The sequence below is a fragment of the Corvus hawaiiensis genome, chromosome 6 (genome assembly GCF_020740725.1).
Source record: "Corvus hawaiiensis isolate bCorHaw1 chromosome 6, bCorHaw1.pri.cur, whole genome shotgun sequence".
Classification (NCBI taxonomy): Eukaryota; Metazoa; Chordata; class Aves; order Passeriformes; family Corvidae; genus Corvus; species Corvus hawaiiensis.
The window spans coordinates 5,437,196-5,461,621 of NC_063218.1; the positions used below are offsets into that span (position 1 = coordinate 5,437,196).

The 24,426-nt window shown below is 44.8% G+C and overlaps 1 protein-coding gene across 1 annotated transcript; it reads right to left on the reverse strand.

Moving 5' to 3' along the window:
- Positions 1-852: 852 nt before the first annotated feature.
- Positions 853-19,817, reverse strand: DHRS7 (dehydrogenase/reductase 7). The gene is made up of 7 exons (XM_048305540.1): positions 19,663-19,817; positions 14,826-14,978; positions 8,699-8,805; positions 8,122-8,361; positions 3,097-3,219; positions 1,447-1,662; positions 853-1,050 (listed from the first exon to the last, which is right to left on the reverse strand). The coding sequence occupies exons 1-7, from the start codon at positions 19,796-19,798 to the stop codon at positions 1,015-1,017; spliced, it is 1,011 nt and encodes a 336-aa protein (XP_048161497.1). The 5' UTR covers positions 19,799-19,817; the 3' UTR covers positions 853-1,014.
- Positions 19,818-24,426: the final 4,609 nt, after the last annotated feature.

Sequence of the window (24,426 nt, forward strand, 5' to 3'; positions counted from 1 at the left end):
CCCCACTCCGGGCTCACGGAGCCCCTTGGCACATCCCAGGATGTTTGCAGCCCTGAGACCCTGATTCATGGTACAGTCACCTTAAACCTGTCTGCAGTCTGGTTTTGGCAGAAACGGGGGCCAAAGCTTCTTGTTCTGTCCCACAAGTACAGCCACGTGCCCCTGTTCAGCTGTTGGTTTATGTGCTCTTGAACTATGGCCTGTTTGGTTTGGAGCATTTCTTTGATTTATCTGGAATTCAGGAATCAGAGCACCTTCAACCCTGGCCTTGTCTGTGTTCAGAGGCTGCTGTTTGGATTACTGATGGCATCCTGGTACTGCACTCGGCAAAGGGACTAAGCTTAGGACAGGCCACCCCATTGTTATCCCATGGGCCTCCTGAACTGCTCTGTTTTCCAGCCAGGTGTCTGCAGAGCTTAATTTAGTTCTTCCCAACACCTCCTTGCTTTAGATTGTGATGTTCATCACACACAGGGAAGTGTAAGTGCAGTGGAGCTGGGGAAGGGTCCTGAGCGTGAGTCCTGATGTTGTATCAAAAATGAAGGGATTTAGCCCTAAACACACATTTTGCTAAAGGGACAAATCCCAAGCACAGACCAGACACCCTTACCCTCTATACCACACCCTTCTACTTGTGGGGATTTTTTTAATCAACATGAATTAGGAATGAAAGTGAGGGAAACAGGATCCTGGGGTCTCTAATTTTAGGCTGCTTACCAGGTATTTGCCTGTGTCAGAGCAGCAGACAAACAAGCATCAGAGCAGCCCAGCCTCTCATGGGTCTTAGTCCTTGTAAGCTTAAAACTTCAGCCTATGGGAGTTTAAATAAAAATCTCTTTCTAAACACACCTGTTTCATGTCAATCAAGTGTATCATCAGCTTCATCGATCTGTCAAGTTACAGGATGACAAAGACATAAGAAAACCAAAAAAAAGCTGTTGTTTGCAGTCATGCAATATGAAAAGTTTCTCAGCCTTAGCACAAGAACAGCAGGATTTTTGTACACGCTCGTCCTTACTTCTTCTTTCTTGAATAAGAGGCATCAGCATCCTGGAGGGAGAAGACATTAAATCAGAATTTCCCCACCCAGCTTCCTGCTGTGTTAAGTCTTTCACTCACAGTGTTGTTTTTATTTTGAAACAGCTTGTGACAGTGGGCAGTTACAGTGTGAAAGCACAAAGTTTTAAGCTGCATGTGCTGCACTTATTTTTGCATTTCCTGCTCTTGCAGTACTTTAACAGGGTGAGGTTTTGTACCAAATTCAGCAAAAACACAGTGAGAATAAATAGCATCTACCAGGGAGCACTTCAGGAACAGAAAGCTGCCCTGCATATCAGGGCTCTTAAGTGTGAGTGAGGAGCAATGCAGTCCCAACATTCCCACAGCAGGAGAGTCAGCAGAGCGAAACAAGCAAGCAGAGGAGACAGGGACACACTGTACACTCACAATTCCACTCTTGAAGTTCTGTATCCTCCTCTTGCCCATCCTGTTCATGAGCCACCAGGCCCAGGTGGGCGCGTACTGCCACAGGTAGCACACAGCCAGGTAGGGGTGGTCGCTGATCCAGGCCTCCTTCACGTCGTTGGCCACGCTCACCAGGGTGAGCCGGGCACAGCGATCCGTGGGCATCTTGTGGGACTGGTCCCCGCTGTTCTCGAGGGACTGAGGGGGGAACAGAGCAGGGAGGGGTTAGAACTGGATCCTGGGAGTGACAGAGGGAGGAAAAGGGCCAAGCTCTATGTGACAGACACACTCCTCCCTGTTTTCCCACAAGCAGAACTCACCCAGAGACTGGGGCAGAGGAACCCATCCCTCACTCTCCTCTGGTTTTCAGTGTGGGAACACTTCCCATCTTCCTTTGGCTCAAATAAAGCACACTTTTAATTAATGCCTCTATTGATGGGTCAAAGGTTTAAAAGAAAATGGATCTCCAGGCTCTGTCCTGCTTTAGCAGGGCTTCCACTTGATGGTGTTTGTTGAACAAGTTCCCCCATTCACAGCTCTGAGGAATGGGAACTCCCCAGTTCCCAGCTGTGCCTGCCCCATTCTACCCTAAAAGTTACTCAAGTAACCAAGTTAGTAGATGAGGTCACATTCCCCATTAACTTAAACATTCCTGCCAGTTCTCTTCATCTCAACCAAGAGAAAAGCACCTAGCTGCTTTGGAGTAGGGACATCAACCCGAGGTCTTGTCCCCGTGTATCATTTAGTTAACATAAACCACAGCCCTGTGGACTAGTGCACATTTCACTCCAGTAACAACAGGCTGCTCTAGCAATCTGTCCTTCTGTTTCACAGGGAAAAGCAGTTCTGGTCTAGATTTGCTCCTCCTCCCTGGTCTTCTGCCACACCAAAATCTGAGGAATATGTTTTGCAAGCTTTCACCATTGTTCAAAAAGAACATCTTTTCTTACATGCCAGTCAGAAGTTTTGCAACACAAAAATCATTCCAGAACACGATTCGGCAACGAGAGATCCCCTCCCTGTCACTGGTGGGTTATCCCAAGCTTCAAATCGATTAAATTTAGGGCAGATTACAGTCTGATGTATCACAGTAGCAATTTTTGCCAGCTGCTTTGTCAGACAGCCTTTACTAAAAGCCATTGTGCTGTTGGAAGGTTTTGCTTTTCCTCCTGGAACAATCCCTAACAGGAAAGGAATGCACAGCTCGTGTCAGCTGAGCCGGGGCTGTGCCAGCAGCAGCGTCACCCACCAGGGCACAGCGTGACCAGGGCAAACAAAACCCTACCTGTGCAGCAAGGACAGCACTCCTAGGCTGAACTGTATCCAGAAAATCCTGGCTTTCCCCCCAAAACTGCAGCACAGTGGCTGTACAATATATTTTACTAGATTTGGGTTGTGTGTGTTAGAAGAGAGAAGGCATAACCATTATCAAACTCAATTTTCATTTGACAGAGACTTGATACCACAAAGAATGACAAGACTATAGACAGTTCTGCATCACTCAAAGGACTTCTTGGTAAGAAGGTGAGGTTAGTGTTTGCTAGGAGGACAAAACCAGACAAAAGTACCCCACAAAAGGATCACTGACCCGCAGCAAAAGTTGGGTTTGTCACAACAGAACTGAGTCCTTACCTTTGCAAGATTCTCAGTAAAGACATTTTGGATAATCTGGGACTGTACCGGCCCTGGGCAGATTTGGATAATGCTTATCTCAGGGTAGTCAGTCAGCTCGGTCCGCAGAGAATTAAAGAATCCCTAGAAGACAAGAATATAGTGAAATCTTCCTCTGCCATGTTTTCTGCAAGGTTTAACTGATGACACCTTTTCATAAAAATTTATGCTACAAAGAAAACAGCATTTCACTAAAAGCAGTTCCTACTACTTTCTGTGACTTTTCACAATCAATGGCTAATTTAGCATTTTACCTGCAGTTACAGACATTGATATATAAAGCAGTGAGGAATCTATCCTCATCTTACCAAACACACAATTTCTCTAAACTACAGCCACATTCTGCTGTCCCTGTACTGAGGCCAGGCCTTGCTGTTTGGCAGTAGAAATGCCACCAATCCTAAGAATTGCAATATCATGGAAATCACCCTTTTGCAGGTGAATTGACATTTGGGGTGAGATTAAAGAGTTTACACAGTGTCTATGAAGTAAGTGAGGAAGAAAAGGAGGAAAATTTTCAGCATAGCAAAGTCAAAAATGCACCCTGACACTTCAGGGGCTTAATCTGCAGCACTGAATCTACTGCAGAGTTTGAAACTGGCATCCACATTGATAAAAATCTAATTTCAGCTCAGGAATATGCTACCAGTGTATCCAAGTTAAACTAAAATTACAAAAATTGCAAGTACTTCTTTTCTTTAAGCTAAGAGGATACAAGGTTTTCCGAATCTCTGTAGCAATTCACGTTTAGACAGCAACTATTATGGGAAACATGGCCAGTTCAGGAGGCTGCATTCCACCAAAGCTGCTGCTCAAGCATTGTGCAAGATGATTTAGCCAACATCCCATCATGTCTTATCTCAGACCTGGCTACCAACAGTTCCCTGTATCTATTCCAACATGTAATTTTGTGTCACAACGGAGACACAGAGTGAGCACAGGCTGATAAACTTCTCCCACTGTCGTAAAATTTTATCAGTTTACTCCCATCCAGCTTGGGAGGAGGGCTGGCTGACCCAGAGCTCTTCCCTGAGCTGCAATACAGGCTAAAACCAGTCAGATATGGGCCTGTGGTGACACAGAACCATCACCTGGGACAAGCCACCAAAGCTCAGCAAGGAGCAGCACACTCTGACCAAGAACATGGGCTCCAACTGCCCAGTTGCTGGTGGCTAATTTCAGTTCATGGATTGCCTACAGGCTTTGCAGATCAGTTCCCTAAAAACACTGAGCAGGAATTTAAAGGCATGAGTACCTGCTGGCTCCAGATCTGGGGCTGGATCTTCACAGCATGTGAGCAAATCTGGAGAGGACTAAATTCTAACATTAGACACACTTATGTGCCCAGAAATCTGCTCCTGGACAGATGGGAATCTGCTGGCCTTCCAGTTGTTTTGGATTAAAAAGCAGGCCCTCCCCTGGCTCCTCCACCCCTGTGGGCACCAAAAGGGCTGTATTCTATCCACCACTCCAGGCTAATGCTATATCCCAACCTGCACTTTCCTCATCCCTTCCTTCCCTGAGCCCACTTCTTGCAGAAAAGCCCCAAAACCCCCAAGTTGTGCAGTCCTGTCACAAAGGCCGTGCTGTCAGTCCAGCTGAGGATAAAGTCACACATACAAGACACTTAGACCACACTCCCCCACCACTCCCTGTCCATTTGAGGTGAGGAACAGAACTGGCTCCCATTTTGCCTGAAGGGAACACACTCAAGATGCACTTCCAGGAGTCAAGGAGGTGGAAGGGAGTGTGTCTGGGAATGCTGTGGTAGAAGGGAAGCCAGACCATGGCTTGGTCACTTGTGACAAAGCTCCTACACTGCTCAGATGGTGAGATGCTCCTGGGATCCAGGCTGTACCAAAAACTGGGCACCTGAGCAGCCACACGGAGGCACACAGCAGCAGCCAGCTCTGTGGGCACTGTCGAAGTCAGGGTGATTTCATTAAAGGCTGCACAGCCTGTAAGCATGAAATGCAAGCAGCCAGAGATGCCAGCGAGCTCCTGTTCCTGCTCTGCAGCCATTCTGCTGCCCCACATCCTTGCCTCATGCTGCAGCTCCAAGGTTTTCCACGAGAGAAGAGGCACAGACTTCACCAGCAACACAGGAGGGCCAGGACACTCAGTCAGCTGAAATCCTGGCTGATGCACACGGACAAGAGCCTCTTGAAAACCAGAATCTTACAAAGACTCAGTCCCCTCCGGAGGCTCTGTGTACAGTATGTACATGTTTTCTAATTCCAGCACTTATCCTTGATATTCAAAGACAGTTGGCATGAAATTCGTCTACTTCCTCCCAGAAGAGAAGCTTTAAATTCCTCAGAAAGAAAAATAAGTGCTCTCTCTTCTTGAAATTCAGACAGGGACAAGCCCAGATTTGGGAGCAGTAAAGGAACTCCAGTGCAAGAGGGAGAACCCAAGTGCTTCCACCAAGCCCAGACTGAAGGCAGCTCTGGCATTCAGACACAGAATGTGTGGCACAGGAACTTCTTTCAGCCATCTCTGGGTCTTTCCAGCTTAGTGACAAATCCTAGAAGATCCTGAAGAAGGCAAGGCTGAAATAACTGCTACCCTGACAGAAGTACTTAGGAATTCCACTCATGACCAGACAGCGAACAAAGAGAGGAGCTGTTGCTGCTCAGTGCAGTCCCTGCACTTCTCAGACAAGTTCCTGATGAAGGAACATTTTGAAGGCCACCATTTCTGATCCACTCCCCATGGCACCAATTAGATGAATTCCAACTGGGTGAATGGCACATGATCTCCACGAGCATCATCCCTCCAGGAGAGAAAATGCACCAGGCAGATGCAAGCTCCCATGGACTTGACTCATGCTCTTACAGCACTCCCAGCACTGAAATAAAGGGTAATTTCATCAGTAGAACATTGTTATGAAGAATTCCAGTTGGCATGAATCAAAGCATGATTGTTTCAAGAACAGATTCTAATTCTAGGCAGAATTCCTTCCTTCCTCCTACAACTGCCATTTAAAGGAATTAAAAAATAACATTAAAAAAATGAAAAAAAAACCACAAGCAAAAGGAAGGACTTTTTTCAAAAAAAGGTGTAATTAAGATTGCAGCATTAAGGGTGTCAGTTGTGATATAGACTTCCAAGGCATGAATTAAAAAAAGCAACAGAACAAGCCAAAAAACATGACAGATGAATCTGTGTCAGATGGGCTCCCATGTTTAATAACTGGTGGCTTAAACACAACCTTCAGGAAGATCTTAGAATACAGGTGGATATATTCTGGGAAAGCATCACTTTATGCTTTGGCTTATTTTTCCCCTCCCTTCTTCCAGTCTCCATTTCTTCTTGGTCAGCATCAGAAATGGGTTACAGGGCTGTCTGAGGAGGGCTGCCATTCCTACAGAATTCCTTTATCTGAAATGCACTGGAAGTTTGTTATTTCAAAAAAGTTTTTCCTAGTTTTTGGGGGCTTCGTGCCCTTATCTAGCTGTAAGTCCTGACCAATAAAAGACTCCAGGCAGAGTATTTCCAAAATCTGTATTGCAAGTTGTGTTTCAACACCTGCAATTAGTGTTTGTAGAATTACTGTGAAAGAAACAAGGAAGCAGGTTTGGAGTCTGGCCTGGTTATTGAGCAGAGGTAAAAGCTAATAAAGATAGAAGCAGTTCAGTCAGCTTATTTTAATTAATTTTAGTAAACCATGTCTTCAAAACTTTGTCTGTCCTCTCAGTCTTAACATGACGTTCAGAATTCTGAGTTATTTTTAAAGCAACATGTGAATTCCTTGTGCTCTGCAATTAATTAGCCATGCTTGGCCCAACTGCACCACACCCAAAGATAATTCAACCGAAAGAACATTTAATAAATAAATGAGCATGAAGGGAAGTCAGGCTTCTGCTCATTGCATTCTTCTAATTTAAATCTACCAGGCTTAACCCAAAAGCTGGCCTGTAATGGGCAATTCCAGCATTCACTGCAATGAAGAGCAGCAGATCTCTCCCCATCAGTAACTGAAAAATGTTGTTAGCAGAGACCTGTCACCATCTTCTACATCTTCATCTTTTCAAGAGGCTTTGCAATGTCAGCCACTGGTTACATTTTTGTTGTCAGCGGTCAAATTGTCGAAAAGATACTGATCCCTCAGCTTAAGCAGCTGTTTGCTCTGTTCATGTGCTGAAATGCAGCAGGGAGTAAGAAGTTGCCAGTTTTTAAACCATCACTGAGCACAGCTGAAGTTTGTTTTACTGAGATCAAAATGTACATTAGCAGGAGGCCAAGCAGTGGTGAAAGACAAATATGTCTAAACAAATTCACTAGTCAAACAAGTGATTCCTCAATGATACAGGCAGAAACTTTTCTGAGCTCCTCTTTTATGTTTTTCTACTCAAGTGACACCACTTTCAAAAAGTTTTTCCAGGCAATATTAAATGCTAAGTGTCAGGCAGAAGATAACTTCCTACAGCACTGGGAGCTGCCAGTTCTTCACACCACAGAAAGACACAGAACTGTTGGGAAGAGTCGTTCAGCTGTTCCCAGATGGATCAGGAATTCTCATTTCTCTGAGTACTCTGCTTTTCCACTCACTGTTCTCACTTCACTGTCCTAAAGATTTCCTCAAGTCTTAAAACTCTCACCAGTGACTCTTTCTCCCTAAACGAATTAAGACCATTAGGGCTCTGTATGCAACAGAATAATCCTCTCATAGAGGTGTTCCCTCATCTGAAGGCCAGAGGCTGAGGTTTTGTGTTTCACACTGGAATTTAACCATGTAGTGGTTAGAACCAGCTAAGCTGGCACTTGAATTCCAGTCAGGCAGATACATCTACTGTGGGAGCTGAGTTATTTCACATTTCAGAGCAAATTAATCTTAAAGGACTTCCAATACCTGAGGATGTCGCATGCACTGTGTGAAATTTCAGGTGAGACTTGTGTTTTCTGCACAGAACAAGGCCCTCTGCTACAGCCCTGGTACTGGTCCACTTAATTAACTTAATTAACTTCCAGACTGTAACTCACCTGCAGAGCGTGCTTGCTGGCACAGTAGCCGGTGGCAAGAGGAGCTCCCATGATGCCCATCACACTGCTCACAGTGACAATCTTCCCTTTCTTCCTCTGGATCATGTGATTCAGGACATACTTTGTCAGAGAGATGGTGCCCAGGTAGTTGAGTTCAATGATGGCATTGTAGACATCCAGGTTTGTATCCACGAACAAGGAGCGTTGGGAGCGCCCACCATTGTTGACCAAAACATCAATCTCAGGAAAGATACAGAGATAAATTAATATAAACACAATTTCCTTTAGTATTTGTGGTTCCTCAGGCAATCCAGTGACATCAAGTGAGTGTTTAGCCCTTGGCAATGATTATTTGGCACTTTTATAATCATTTGGCAGCGATTATTTGGGTTTTGCTGAAATCCAGAAGCAAGCAGCAGAAGGGACAAAAATTCAGGTACTTTTTGGCAAGTTTAAGACTGAAACTGAATAAAAATATAGACACTGCTGAATTTATCACACAGTAAAATAAAAGTGAAATATGAGCATAAATGGAGGTCTAGGAGACAAAGTAGTTTAACCCAGAAGCACATCTTACCTTGCCAAAATGCTTGAGCACACTGTTGGTTGCAGCTTCGTGAGAGGATCTGTCAGTCAAGTCGAGACGCAGAACAAGGATATCATTTTCAGTCAGGCTGCTAATCTCTGAAAGACAACCATGAAGGGAATGGGAGCCAGTAAGATTCCCAACATAACAACCGTGGGCAACATAACATGCTTTTAAACACCACATTTTCACAGACACCAAGAAACCATAACATCAAATTGGAAATAAAATGCTTGCTTTGTTTCCATTTTGATCCCCACGTAGAATCTATTTTTAATCTGTTCCTACCAAGTGTTTTTCTCATCATTGGTTTTTGTATGTGAAAAGCTTGACTTTATTAAACAGGCTTGGTAGCACAATACAGAAGTTTCACTTCTCCAAATAAATTGTAATAGTTGGGAGTAAAATCCAACAAACTTTTCACAGAGGGATTCAGAAGCACATCAGGAGCCCTGACACTTTGCTTGGATGTCAACAGGTCAAGCCTGTTTATTCCTGACAACAGGACTCACACATTCAAGCCCAAAACACAACATACATACCTGAATAGCTATGAGGCAAAGTCTATAGAAGCTGAATTATTGGGGGCTTTTTTGGAGGAGGTAGAAGGCTTTTGTTTAACTGACAGCTTTTAATGTATCCATCCCCTGAAATAAAAGTCAGCTGCCATCAAGTTCCAGCCTTTTTGTTGTGTTTTTCCCCCACTGTCTCTTCAGAACAACTGACCTTTTCCATAGAAGGCATTTCTTGAGCAGTGATTTGTTACCCTGGCGTTTTGGGGCAGATGACTCACAAAAACAAAATCTTCATCATTTCAAGCTTTTTTTTTAACTACATCTAACAAGAATTTTTACATTATTTATATTAGTGTGTTGGTGCTATTTTTTTTTCCTAAATCAATTCCTATCCATATCTAAGTGCAGTTGCTCCCCTTTAAGCAGCTGCCCTCTTCAGAGAGCCTTAGGCTTTGATTTTTTTAATTACTACTTCTTGCAAATACAGGGGAAGTTGAACTTTGTCTTAACAGTGATGTAGAAATATAGAAGTTACTTAAACCCATGCGTTGCCTCTGTTCAAAGGTCATTAGTATTTAAGATACTGGTTAAAATAAACCCATCTGTCTGGTTTTAAGTTAGTAGTATTTCCATTTATTGCTCCCTCCAACCCCTCCATGTGCATTTTCTCCTCCATTTCTTCCAGAAATGCAGCAGTAAAATGTAGTTTAAGCTGCCCTCTCAGGGCCACACCTCTACCTCTGCTGCTTGAAGCAGATTTGCACAGCTGAAACCTGTTGGGGTGTGGATGTTTCTGCCATGGATTAACAAGACCACATGGTCAGCCCAGCCATGAAAGATACACAGAGGAGAAAGCAAAGAGCAGAGAAAGAGACACAGACTGCGGGTAAGGAAGGAAGTGCTCTTTTATAAGATGTAAGAAACTTCTGACATCAGGAAATTTCAAACCAGAAACCTTGTTTTGGAGCAGTCTGTTGCCCAGTTTGATTTCCACCCCCCAAAGCATTCAAACCACACATCTCTAGCAGCTTCCTTAGTTCTTTTCTAGGCTAAGGGATCCTTACTTCAGGCACTCCTCACAGACAGCTTTTACAAAAATCAAGCATTCCTGTTACCCTTTTCTAAACTCCTTCTCCCATTCACTAGCCCATTGTTTTCCTGGCTGATGACCAGCACTGTGCCCACTGTAGAAGGCACGTATATGTCCCAATTTATACACTGCCAGAATGGTGTTCCTCATTGCTTTTACTAATAAACCCTAATATTCCACTGCCCCTTTTGCCTGCTACCAAAGTGATGTTTTAAAGGGAACAATTTCTGGATATCCAGAAAAAAAACTTAGTCCCAAGTGGGAGACCTTAGTTTAAAGTTCATTGCTCAGGTTTCAGATCAGTAACTCTTTCCAATACATGTTGATCCAAGGTAGCAGTTTCTCATAACATCATAAACACTATATCTCAGAAGTATTTTCCAGCTCTTCAGCATTTCCTCTTCTGCCTTTTATTTCTCCCTTGTATAAATGCCCTTCAACAGAGGTTGAGCTTTCAGCAGAGGCTGATCAACATGACCTCTTGGGGTCCATTTCAACCTCAATTACTGTCTAATTCTTGAACTTATAGATTGCCTGTCACTCATTTGGCCTATCCATAATTAAATCATATTTGACCTTTGCCAAACCGAGAAACATCCCCTCCCACTCCTTTTTTTTCCTTTTTAGGGCTTTTGAGAGAAAACAGCCTCCAGCATTCTGACAAAAGAAAGGGAAAGAGTGGTTGGGGAAAATAGAGAAGCCTCTTGCAGGAGCTGTGTGAGTTATATAAGTTGTTTTCTCTCCCTCCTGCCCAAGTGCAATGAAGTGTTGAGTTGGCATATGCATGACTCAACAGGTATTACCATGGCTCTTACAGTCCTTTCCCTCTCTCTCTTTCTCCCCCTCAGCTTTTAAGCAGTGTAGAATGCACAAACCTGTACCACAGGGTGGTGTCACTAAACTTTGGACAAGATATATGTGCTTGTTTCTGACACACAGCTCAGTTGCTGCTGTGTTCAACCTCTACAGCAGGCATGGTGCAGTCTATGAGCTCCAGTTATGCCCCATAAATAGCCAAATTCATACTGATGTTGCTCATTGCAGCTCACACTTCATCTACCCCACATTACTCAAACCTTACAGGACAGTCTTGAACTCAGCTGCAAAGACAAAGCATGCAGGTGGAAACAGGGACAGGCCATCCAGGAAGCACGTGGACCCACTGGACAAGCATGTAGGGATGGAATCAGGAAGATCAACACCCAGGTGGAGTTGAAACTGAAATTTCCATTGGACTTGAGGAATGTGAAAGGCAGCAAAGGCTCCACAGGTACAGCAGCAGCAAAAGGGAGACCAAAGACAGGGTGAGCTCACTGCTGGATGGGGATGGTGAGGAGGAACTGATGAAATGCACAGGAAAACGTGAGGTACTTATTGACTTCTTTGCTTCAGTCTTCTCTGGCAAGATCTCCTCTCAAGTCTCCCACACTCCTGAGGCTACACTCTGGGGAAGGAAACACTGCCTAGAGTCAGACAAATCAGGGACAAAATGCACAGACAAGCAGGACAATATATGCATCCATGATTTACAAGAGCTGACCAATGTCACTCCTTTTTGGAATGTTCTTCTAAGTGGAGTAGCTCCCTAGGGACAGGAAAAAAGTGTCATACAGCCTAACTTCAGTCCTTGGGAAAATTATGTGGCAATTCCTCCTGAAAGCAATTTCCAAGTAGGTGAAGGACAAGGAGTGTGGGAAAAGCCATCATGGATTTAGCATGGCCATATACTGCCTGACCAACTCAATTGCTTTTTGTGATCAGCTGTGGTATCCCTCCATGATCAATATGTTTGAATATATTCATTAGTGAACCAGATGATGGGGAAAAAACCCACAGGTTTTCACAAAATTTTGGTTTAACATCAAGTTCAGAGGAGCAGCTGCTGGAGGGAAGGCCTGCCATGCAGAGGCCCCTTAACAAGCTTTAAGAATATTCTGACAAAGCTCATTAAGCTCAATAAATTAAAACGCAGATTTTCACACCTGGGACAGGACGATGCTCTGCAGTACTGCAGGCCAACACTCAAAGGGTCAGGGATCAGCTCTCCAAACAAGACCTGGGGTCCTGATGGAAGGACAGCAGCAAGCTGAGTGCAAGCCAGCAACTGGCTCTGGCAATGACAAATGCTAATGGGCTCCACTAGTAAAAGCAGACTGAGGGAAAGTGATTTTTAAGAGCTTCTGCACAGCATTCTAAGACTGCACCTAGAGCACTGTGTCTAATTTTGGACCCTGTAGCTCAAAAAAAATACTGATGAACTGGAGATAGTGTAGCAAAGGGCCACTAAGTTGGTTAGGGTGGCTGGCACACATAACAGTCAAGGAAAAGAGTGGAAGACAGATTTACACAGCCTTGAGACGCAAAGGATAAGGGTGGAAGTGGGTCCAATTACTACCTTCCACTGCTCAAAAGCTGGCTGTGGAAAACATGAACTATCATAGAATCACAGAATGGTTTAGGTTGGAAGGAACCCTAAATATCACCTTGTTCTAAAGCCCTCTGCCATGAGCAGGGACACCTTCCACTATCCCAGGTTGCTCAAAGCCTCATCCAGCCTGGCGCTGGACACTTCCAGGGATGGGGAAGCCACAGCTTCTCTGGGCAACCTGTCACAGGGCATCACCAGCCTCAAAAGCAAGAATTTCTTCCAAATATCTAATCCAAACCTGGTTTCTGTCAAGTTAAAGCCATTTCCCCTTGTCCTGTCACTTCATGCCCTAGTTTTGTTTCTGTGTTACTGAAGAGTTTCCAGTATTCCTACTAATCAGACCATTGGTTAAAGTTCAGCAGTAAATTTTGCAAAGCACAGGGCTACCTAAGACTTTCAAGCTTGTGTATGGCACAGCTCAGACATTCACAGGGTCACTGAAAATTGGCAGAGGCAGAAATCATCTCAGATAAATCCGTGCTCTCGGTCCCATCACTTGAAATAGTATTTCTGCATATTCCTTAGCACATCACACAAGTATTTCCTGAAAGTGCCTATCCAGGACTGCAGCTGCTGCCAGCCTGTCTCGTGTTAGGAGTTTTGCAATCACAACAAACAGCCACAGACGCAAAACGGTGTCGCAGACTTGTGCTGACCATTGCGTCACACAGCACTGGGGTTTTGTCACAATTGCCACTTTAACCACACTGTCATCACATGCCCCTCGCTTCTTTTCAAATATTACACTGTTTAAGTGACAGCTTTTTTGAGCCCTCAGACAATAAAACTAAGGAGTGGTGCATTTTTGAAAGTTCCTTGAAAGATTTTCTGAGTAGGCTGCTGCAACTTTCAGCTTTCTAGGCATGTTTAGGTGCTAATCCAAGAAAAACATCTGATTATTCCCTAGCACACCTTCCAAATACACTGTGGACATTCTGTCAACATTTCTAAGACTGACCTGTCAGTGTGATAATACATTCCACATAAAATACTCCATCCTGAGCTATAGAGGATAAATAGTCTGAAAAAAATGCATAATGTTAATAATGTTCAAGCCCTCTACTTACCAGTGTGAATTAACTGCCTGTTCTTCTTGCTGCCAAGCCAGAAAACATGAGAGAAAAAGAGAAACAGGAGGAATGAAGCCAGACTACTGGCTCATCGGTCATATGAAAGCTAACTGGAAGATAACTGAAATAGTTAAATATTTTGCTTCATATTTTTTCCTCTTGATTACAGGAGATCCTCTTCCTTACGCATTCTTAGAACAACTTTTTCTGAACATTTTTATTAGTTCATTGTAGATCCAAAAATGCTGCTAGCAAGGATTTTCTTGCTATTTTCTAAGTACATGAGAGATTTTTCTCTCTCACAGAAGAGGTAGCAGAGTATGTAAACAACCAAGCCACCACCTGCAACCTTGGAAAGTCTTGTTTATGGTATAGTAGAAAAATATTTTGACAATGGATGTTTTAGGATTTTAGCCAATTCCCCCCAAGGGGTGGCTGGTCCTTTGTCCTATTAGACTATGAAGAAAAAAGTCTATAAAAGAGTTGGTAAAATAACTAAATAAATCAATCTTGCTGCACAATTCCTGCCTGCTGGATCTTCTCTCCTCCTCCTCCCTATGGCTGCGGGACACAGTGATATACCCTAGGGCCCAGGCCTGCAGTAATATTTCATTTTCCAAAGGGCAAAGTCGGTTGTCTCTCTGCCTGTAATGTGCACAAACCTGAAGAAAGAATATTTCTTAGTAGAAAGCAGCTACCTGGTTTGGTTCTTTACAGGATGATACCCCTGAGATTGTTTCCTCCATTCCCCACAGCATTTTCTCCATTTCTTAATCTAGTACCTTACAAGAGCACTTGCAAGTGATAATGAGATTTTTAGGTAACAGTGACATGTAGGTAGTTGAAATGCACATCTATACAAAGGCTCCTCACTCACAAAAAGAAGATACCAGCTCTGTATAAAGCTGACTTTCATCATTAAATTTATTGTTGTGATATGTGGGTTAGTGCTCCTGTGGCAATTCCAACCCAGCAAGGGTGGGATTGCTTGCATGAAGTGCTAAGTTGTACTTACGAAGGCATTTCTTTTTCACTCTCTGCAGTTCATCCTCCCTTCTGGCAGAGATGGCAAGCAAGGCTCCCAGCTTTGCCAGCTGGTAAGTCAATTCTTCTCCGATGCCACTTGAGGCTCCTGTCACCCAGACAACCTTGCCACGCAGTTCATGTTCTATCAAAAGAATCAAGACAGCAGTTCACACATTGCCAATGCTAGGATAAGCATCTAACTCACTGCAGGGGTGTAATCTGGTGCTGTTTTTAAGAAATATGCTCATTTTGGGGGGTATTACAAAATCCTGACTTCTTTATTTTTTAGTCACATGCAGTTGTGAAATTGTTCATAGTTGTCCTGTTGCCATTTGAACTTTGTTCCAAGGCTAATCTGAATAAACACAGGTTATTTACCTGATGGAAGAAATCTGATTGCATTTCTGCAGGCCATCCACTCATAACAATTCCACTAACCTCATCAAAAACAGCTTCAGAGGAAAAGAGAGAAGAGAATTCTTGGAATTGACAGGAAACCGTTACTATATTGCAAATACAAACAAAAGCCTAAGCAAATCTTTCCAAATAATGTTTTCATCCCAAAAAATGTTCCAGAGTAGTCGCTGCCAGAGTAAAATTCTCTGAACAAAGACAGCTAATCACAAAAACCCCAATGGGTGTTCAGGCACTTTGTTTTGTATCTGATGCAGGTTAGCTCCTGCACTGGCCAGGGCACAGTACACAGAGTTCCCAGGGTGCAAGTTCATGTGGGCACTCCCCGTGTTCTCACAGCTCCTGCCCTGACATGCTTTTTTAACCTGTAGTAAAAATAAGAGCATCTTGCTCCTTTTACTCCTCTGCTGATATGCCTGTTCCCACTTGTCTACAATCATTCCCACTCCGTGGTACACCTGGGCACCGGGAAAGGCCTTAGTTTTCCAGACATATGTCCAAAATCACCAAATCCCACAGATGGCTGGAATATCACTCAATTAATTCAAGAACATGATTAAGGGAGGAAGGATCACAAATATCAGAGCACTTCCCAGAAGGAATCATTGCCTGACACGTGTCACTGTTCCTCAAGATCAGCCATAGTGAGTATCAGTCTTGGGGAAAATCTGACTCAGAGAACTGCTGACAGGAGCTCTTCCCTCTGTTTCCCAAGTTTGTGCATTCCAACATCTAGCCAACCAAGAAAGATTTCATGGCATAACTCAAATAGCAGAGCCAAATGCAGTTCCTGAGACTTAAAGCCAGTTCCCTTCTGGAAAGGGTCAGAACAGCATTTTTCAGCTCACTGAAACTTAACCGCTCCTTTCATTTAGTGAAAGTGCTCCTTTTCCACTGTGGCTGGCGCTGCTTTTACTTCCTGCTCTCTTCGGTGATCAGTTCTTGGTTCTCTCTACACTGTGTTTCAAATTTCTGCTTTTGGAGTCTTAATGACACAAATCCCACAAAGAGACCAGCACCAAAACCCTTTACCTTCAGACAAAAGCAGCGAGCACTCAAGACTGACTATCAGAGCTCAGCTTGACTTTGTGGGGCTGGCAGTGATTATTATTTGTCTTTTCTTAAGCTGACTGCATTTCAGCCAAAGAAAAATCCCTCCTAAAGTCAAGCTTTTGTGGTTTGGGATTGTTTGGAATGTTTTGTTTCTAAAAACACTTACAGCAGCAGGAGTCACTTCCCAAAGGAGAGATGTATTCTAAGGTTATGAACTAGGGAAGTGGAAAGAGATGTTCCTGATGGTGTAGGAATATCCACTGTGTTCATCATTAGAACAAATGGCTGCTGTCTATAAAGCTTATTCACACTCTTTTCCTACAGTTTTATTCCAGTATATTCCAAATTTATTGAATTAATCACAAGAAACATGGGAGTTTGCCTCTCCTATCACATTTTTTTCCTGCAGAAAACCCAAGCAGACAAACACTACGTGAACAAAACAACACATGGACGTAATTTCAACCCTGCTTACCACACTCATTCCTCTTGCTACTGAAAACAAATCCGCTTCCTCCTACCACTTAGTTTCCCTGTTCCCAACCTGTCTTGGGCAGCTTCACAGCAGTTATTCAGGATCTTGTTCTGTGAACAGAATAATTAACTGAGATAAGGAAAGTTTTCCCACCGATTCCCCAGAGCTGATCATTACCAAGCACTGAGCTACTGAGTTAACATAATGGGAAACCTCAAATGCTGGTGGTAGAACAAGTACCAAACCATCAGCTTTGCTCCAGAATAAATGTCCTGTTGTTGCTGGAAATAAGTTTAAAAATTAACCGTGCCAAATTAAAAAATAAAAGCAGATTATTCTATTACTAACCATTAACTACTGTGCTACAAGGCATAACAAATGAGAGGCTGAACTGAGTAGCACTGCAAGTAATCCAAAAAGTTGGTTTGTAGCTCTATTTGGAGGCTTTTCCCAACATTTTATAGCTCTTACAGCACAAGGTTGCCATTTCTTTCAGGAAAAATATTTCAAGTGCGGAAGTTTAAAACAGAACATCCACTCCAGAGCCCTAAAGAATCATACCATTATTCCTAAATTTATGAGCAGGGTTTTCATACATGGAAGGTTCCCTCTTAGCTGCCTGTGAAAAGCAACCAGTGTTTAGGGTGACTTCTATCCACCCAATGAAACACAACACGGAAGGAAAGGCATCCAGCACCCAAAAACCCTTCTCTCCTGACGACACACATATTCAGAGGATGGGAAGCAATCCAGCACCTGCCAATGAATAAATCCAAAAGTCAATTTTCCCTATAGAATTGAATCACTGAATTAGAACCACTCTTACCTACATTAAGGCCTTTCTTTGGAATTATAGTTTATAGCACAAGAAACACTGGAGATCAGTCCACTTTCTGCTAAATACCTTAATCTCCAAAAACTTCAACACCCATAATAATGTTGTAGAAGTGATAACACAATATAATGACTGCAAGAGTGATAGCTCTAATAACAGCTTTAGTTAAAAATCAAGGAATCCACACTTTATTTTCTTAGGCACCCTACATTACATGCACAATATGGAGAGAAGGAAAAGGGAAAAAATATTAAATGAAACATCATTTCTAGTGTTTGTCCCTTCTCTTTTTCAACCTGATTTACTGCATGGTACCATTTCAGCTATGTGTTTTACTTAATTACAAGCACAGAGGCTAGGGGGCAAGGGGACGTGGCCAAAACAAAGCCTACCTCTTATGCTGACAAATTTCTGCCTCATTCTTCTTGTACTACACGTTAAAGCAATTCCTTCACAAAACTACTACATTGGTCTTTACATGGGAATTTTTAGAGACTACTTAAAGGGTTTCCAGGCCTTCAATAATTCTGAAGGCTACATTCGAATAACACTTTGTCTACCCAAGAGACCTCCTACATCTTGATGTGTATTGCACACAGATGCCTCAGGATAAAACTCCATTTCTATTTGGACTAGTCAAGATTTATCTCATTTCTCTGCCCTGATTCTTTCAATGTTCTTTACAAAGTCCACACATGGAGACTTTGCAGTTTTTCTTACAGCAAGGGAACTCCAACCAAGTTCATACAAAACTTTGGGCTGAGTACTCAAAGAGTTACAGGAGATTGTTTGCGCTGATCTAAATTTAGTAATTTTTAGAGCTTTATTACTTGTGCTAATCCATCTATAGAGAACAGAAAAGCATGCACATTTGCAGGAAGCTTCTACTGAGAGCAAGAGAAAAGGATGTCTCAGGTTTGTCCTACTCTTCTCTCAAGCAGCTCCTAATGCCAAACTTCACCTGTGCCACTATCCCCTAAGGAATCATGGTCCCAGGCTCAAACCGTCACTGCACCATTCCCGATCCACCTTCATGCGATGCAGTCCCTTATCCCTATCTCAACCCAACAGCCCGTTTCAATTCCCACATGGGACATCTTACACTGTCTCTCATCCCACCTTTTTTCCAATCAGCTTCTGATCCCACTCTCCACTTCCACCTCAAGCACCAGCAGCTCACAGCAGCCACGAATCCCCACAGCAGGTGGATATTCACAAATTTGTGCCTTTTCTGCCCAAAAACCTCTATTAAGCAAACAAAACCTAGATTTCTAAAGCTCTTTGTCCAGAAATAGGGAGAATTGCAGTCAGAATAGAAAGTTCAACACGAACAAGAACGGAAAGTGCCTGTCTAACAGCATTTTATTGAGCTTTTGTCCCCCCAGGTGACAAAGGCAGCACCTTACAGAGATGCAGTGTACACGGGACAGCATCGCGTGCCCGGGCTGGTCGCTGGCGCCGTTCAGGGTACAATTCACGGAAGAGGAAACCCAGTTAGCCCCAGCATTAACAATCATGTTTACTTCACCGTAAACACTTTCGACACCCCTGTGAACACAAGATCCGCTTGAAGATGTCAGAACAGGCTGGACCAGAAGCTAAACATTTAGGCTACAAAGCCACTCGTCCCAGCCACACGGGCCACGCACCCTCGTCCCTTTCCGAGATGTCTTTCCACACTGTCCCTGTGCCCAGTGCTCGCCGCAGCCTCAGCTGTTCCGCGGGGCCCTGCCAGGACCGGGAACCTGCCCAGAAACTCTGCAAAACAAACAGTTTTGGGCCAAACAAGCCAGCCCTCGGCACAGACCCGCGGGAATTCACGGGTGGGGCTTTTTGGGAGCTGCTTTGCCGGCACGAGGGGCACCACGCGCCTTATCCAGGTAAAAGGCAGGTAAATTACACTTTTGGGGTATTTTTATGGATAACCCCACGGCACAGCTGGTGCCACCAGCACCTCTATGCTCCTCGCCACCCCGCTTGCGGAGCGCCCCGCGCCCGCCCCCGGCGCCACCGCGGTCCCTTGCCGGGGCTGCTGGCGGGCGGCATTACCTGGCTTCTTCCCCCACCTCTCGGCCCAGAGCAGCGTGAGGTCCCCGTCGGCCCTGAGCCAGCGCAGCAGCTGCACCAGCAGCGCCAGGAGGGCCCCTCCCGCCAGCACCAGGCACAGCGCGCACCCCCACGCCATCGCCGCCGCGCCGCCGCCACCCACCCGCACGGCACCCCTTTATCGGGAGCCGCCCCCGCTGCCCGCAGCCAGCGCCGGCCTCCTCCCCGCCTCCCGCCTGCCTTCCACTCCCGTCCCCTCCCTTCCCCGTCCGCTCCGCTCGGCCGCGCTCCCCCCGCAGCGGGAGGCGCTCCCCGCCCGGCCCCGCGGCGGCCAAGGCTGCGGCGATAAGTGCGGGGTCTGTGGGGCAGAGGCCGGGCGTGCGGCCGGGGGGTGAAGGTCGGTTTCTGGGAGAGGAGCCCTTTGTTTCCTCTCCTCGCCGTGCCCCCAGGGCAGCCAGGGCTGCGCGGCCTTTCCTCGCTGCAAAGAGCGCTGCCCACCGCACGTCCCGGGCAGCGGGGCGGTGTCCAGGGCTCGGCTTCGGTGTGCAGAGATCGAACGCTGCTCAGAGAACAAAAGCCAGTGCCTGGTTTCCTGGAGAGCCTCGTGGCTGTCTCTTCGAGACACCGGCGATTCCTTTGCCTTCTGAAGCTCTCCGAGGGCTTCAGCCCAGCTGCAGCCGCCCCTGGCTCCCGTGACAGGTCGCATCCTTTCCCGGCCAGGTTCGTGCGGGAATGGACATACCTCCTGCTTTCCCACCTGTGAATGCAAACCCATTTCTCACATGCACTCAGTCTGGCCAACGTTTCAGACCTTGGGCTCCAAAATTTGTGTTGGTGGATACCGACAAGTGCTAAAAATACTGGGGACTGCAGCATTTCTGGTCATCACATCACTCATCTACAGCTCTTCACCATGGATTTATTAGTGCTTATGTGCAGAGGTGAAAAACTGTTCTTACTGCTTTGATGTACCAAAGTATTTCACGAGAGGAGGTACTCCCATAAAATAGGAGGCTAGAGAGGGACTTTTTTCAAGGACATGCAATGATAGGACGAGGAAATGGCCTTAAGCTAAAGGAGGGTAGGTTTAGATCAGATGTTAGGATGAAATTCTTTCCTGTTAGGGTGGTGAGGCCCTGGCCCACGCTGCCCACAGAAGCTGTGGCTGCCCCATCCCTGGCAGTGTTCCAGGCCAGCTTGGATGGGGCTTGGAGCAACCTGGGATAGCAGAAAGTGTCCCTGTCCTTGGCAGCAGGGATGGAACAAGATGGTCTTTGAGGTCCCTTCCAACCCACACTGTTCTATGATTCTATGAAAAGGGAAACCCACAATAATTCCTAGCTCCTAATCAGATATGACACAAATGCATGCAGGGCTTATGTGGGACAGGACATACATCCTGTTCCCAAAATCTCACAGGCTCAAGCCCCTGATCTGCCAGAAGGTGTAGCGCAGGATGGCTCTTTACCACACGCAGCTGCTCGGTCTGTTCCAGCTCCACCAGTGTGCAAAGAATTCATGAATCACCTCCTGAATTACCATAAAATTTGCATTACAGCTTTTTGAGGCAAAACACAGCCATGGTCTACCTTTGAACCCTTAGGTTCTTATTGATTTTTCAGCAAATCAGTCCAAACCTAATCCACACGACAAGAGAAAGGTGACAGAAAATAAAAATATACCATATAAAACATACTTTGCTTCTGTAAATAGCCCCAGTCATCAACCATGTCCAAACTAATAATTGTAAATTAAATGGTTGTGGTGGTTCATAATAGAAACAGGCCTCTGAAGGTTATGAAGGAAATCACAGAACTATGATTGTTCACAGTTACACAGCTATAGGTAACAGCTATTTTTATATTCCTCTGTTTTCTCCTGTTTTACTGAGTTGAGAACTATTTATCTTGTGTTAGTGCAATGGACAGTGTAATGGAACCTTAATGTCATAGAAAATAGAAATAATATAAACAAATAGCAAGTAACTTAAAGTGTTTTCTGGGTCTCGTTTCCTCCTTCTGCTAAATGCAGGGGGTGCATACACAATCCTGGAGCTTTGCGCCGCAACACACCCAAATAGGCAGCATAAAGTTGGAAAAGGATGTACACTGCAGCTGCACAATATATTCCCAGTCTGGGTTTTCCCAGCTATCCCCAAAGACACAGGGATGCAGCAGCTGGGGCTGAGCATAGAAAAGATGAGTAGGAGAAGCTCACAAGGTTCCAGCACCTTGTGATTGGTTAGTGGCGAGAATTTATCCTGTTAACTCTGTGCTTCAACTCTTCTTTTACAACAAAACTGAGTAACATATATTTCTCCTGTTAAAAAAAAAGGTAAAGTTATAGAGGTTTTGTGAATTTGTACACTTGCACAGTCTCTATCGGAGGGATTTTATGTCCTGTCCCTGAGACAGGCATGACGTTCCTGCTCAGTCTCAACCTGAGCTTGGGAAACTTACAGTGTCCTTTACAAGGTAATGCCCATTCTTGCTGTTTTACAACTTATAGAAAGTAAATATGCTCACCTCATTAGTATTCTCTTTATGATAGGTAAGTATACTTAAGGAATTACCTGTTCAAGTCAATTCAAAATATTTATTTTGAGATCTCCACCAGCAGTGAAGCTACCACAGGCCACAGCTTTTACACATGGCCGATCTAAACCATGCCAGACTGAAATTTCTTCTTAACCCCAAAGAAACTGGCAAGACATTGATGGGAGTCCAAAGCTGCCACTTCCAGTCTAACCTTTATGGCCAGGAGTGCTCTGACATTCCTTGCTGGAAGTGCAACTTTGAAAGCTGAGAGTAACAGAGCTGCCTCAGAGCCTGCAAGTACTTAGGAAAGAGATGTTTGACAGAGCACCAAAGTGAAGTGAAACATCTGGCCAAGAAGGCCAATGGCATCCATCAAAAATAGTGTGGCCAGCAGGATTAGGGAAGTGATTGTCCCTCTCTACTCAGCACTGGTGAGGCCACACTTTGGAATCCTGTGTCCAGTTTTGGGCCCTCAGTACAAGAAAGATATTGAGGTGCTGGAGCCCCCAGAGAAGGGCAACGGAGCTGGGGAAGGGTTTGGAGGGTCATATGAGGAGCAGCTGGAGGAGCTGAGGTTGTTCAGCCTGGAGAAAAGGAGGCTCAGGGGAGACCTTCTTGTTCTCTACAACTTCCAGACAGGAGGATGGAGCCAGGTGGGGTTTGGGCTCTTCTCCGAGGGAACAAGGGATGGGACAAGAGGAAACAGCCTCAAGTTGTGCCTTGGAATGAGGTCACACATCAGGAAAAGTTTCTTCACTGAAACCATGGGTAAGGATTGGAACAGACTGCCCAGGGCGGTGGTGGAGTCACCATCCCTAGAAGTGTTCTAGAAACAATGGGATGTGTCACTCAGTGCCATGGTTTAGTTGGCAAGGTGGTGTTTGGTCAAAAGTTGGACTCAATGATTTTGGAGGTCTTTTCCAACCTTAATGATTCTAAGATTTCTGAAAGAATCACATCATAATGGAGCCCTTGGATTTGACCAATATCTTAGTTTCCAAGGAAGACCAAAAAAAAAATTTCTCTTTATAATGTCTGAACTTAGTTTCCACATGAAAAGATAATTTTCACTTTCTGAAGAGGCCACTGCTAACAGCTTTTAAAAGTCAACCAAAGTCAGCCTGAACATCAGCAGCATGAATGACAGCTCTGCTGCACTTTGCCCTGTGCAGATGGCACTTTGGAGTTCAGCAAACACATTCTGATACCTGCACAGAGCACTTAACTGCCGCTGGGAAGTGCAAGAGCCAAGGTAAATCTGGAGTACAAGGCTCTGAAAAAAAAATGACAAGCAGTTACTAATGTGGGAGGTCAGAGTCTTGCTCCACACCCTCTGTGAGCCTTCCTGAGGTTCCCATGCTGTCTCAGTGGCAGCAGATAACAGGTCGATTAAACTCAGCACATAATATGATAATGAGCCTTATTCTCAAGAGTTGCACAAATTATATTGACACAGTGTAAATAAAAACAAGATAAGATGCCTTCCATCTCTAAAGCAACATGGCAGAAATTTGGTTGGATTGCTTCTTCTATATATTTTTGGTTTTCTTCAGCTGTGCAGTATTGAGGAGACCTTGTGCAGAAGAGGAACTGCGGGATGGAAGGACTGAGAGCTGTCTTGTGGAGAAAGACTTGAGGATACTGAAGGGTGAAAAATTGGACATGAGCCAGCAATTTGATCTTGCAGCCCACATTTTCCCCCTCTACTCTGCACTGGTGAGACCTCAACTGAAGGTCTGTGTCCAGTTTTGGATTCCTGTGACAAAAACAGTGTGGACCTGTTGGAGCAGTTCAGAGGAGGACCATGAAAATGGTCAGAGGGTTGGGGCTCCTCTCCTGTGACAAAAGGCTGAGAGAGTTGCAATTGTTCAGCCAGGAGAAGAGAAGGCTCCATGGAGACCTTGTTGTGTCCTTTTAATATATAAAGGGGCTTATAAGAAACATGAATTCAGGTTAGCAAACATGCAGTGACAGGACAAGGCACAACAGTTTTAAACTGAAAGAGGGCAGGGTTAGATTAGATATTAAGAAGAAATTCTTCCTTCTGAGGATGGTGATGTTGCCCAGAGAAACTGTGGATGCCCCATCCCTGGAAGTGTTCCAGGCCAGGTTGGATGGGGCTTGGAGAAACCTGGTCCGGTGGAAGGCATCCCTGCCCATGGCAGGGGGTTGGAACTGGATGGTCTTTCATGTCCCTTTCAACCCAAATGATTCTGTGATTCTAAAAAAT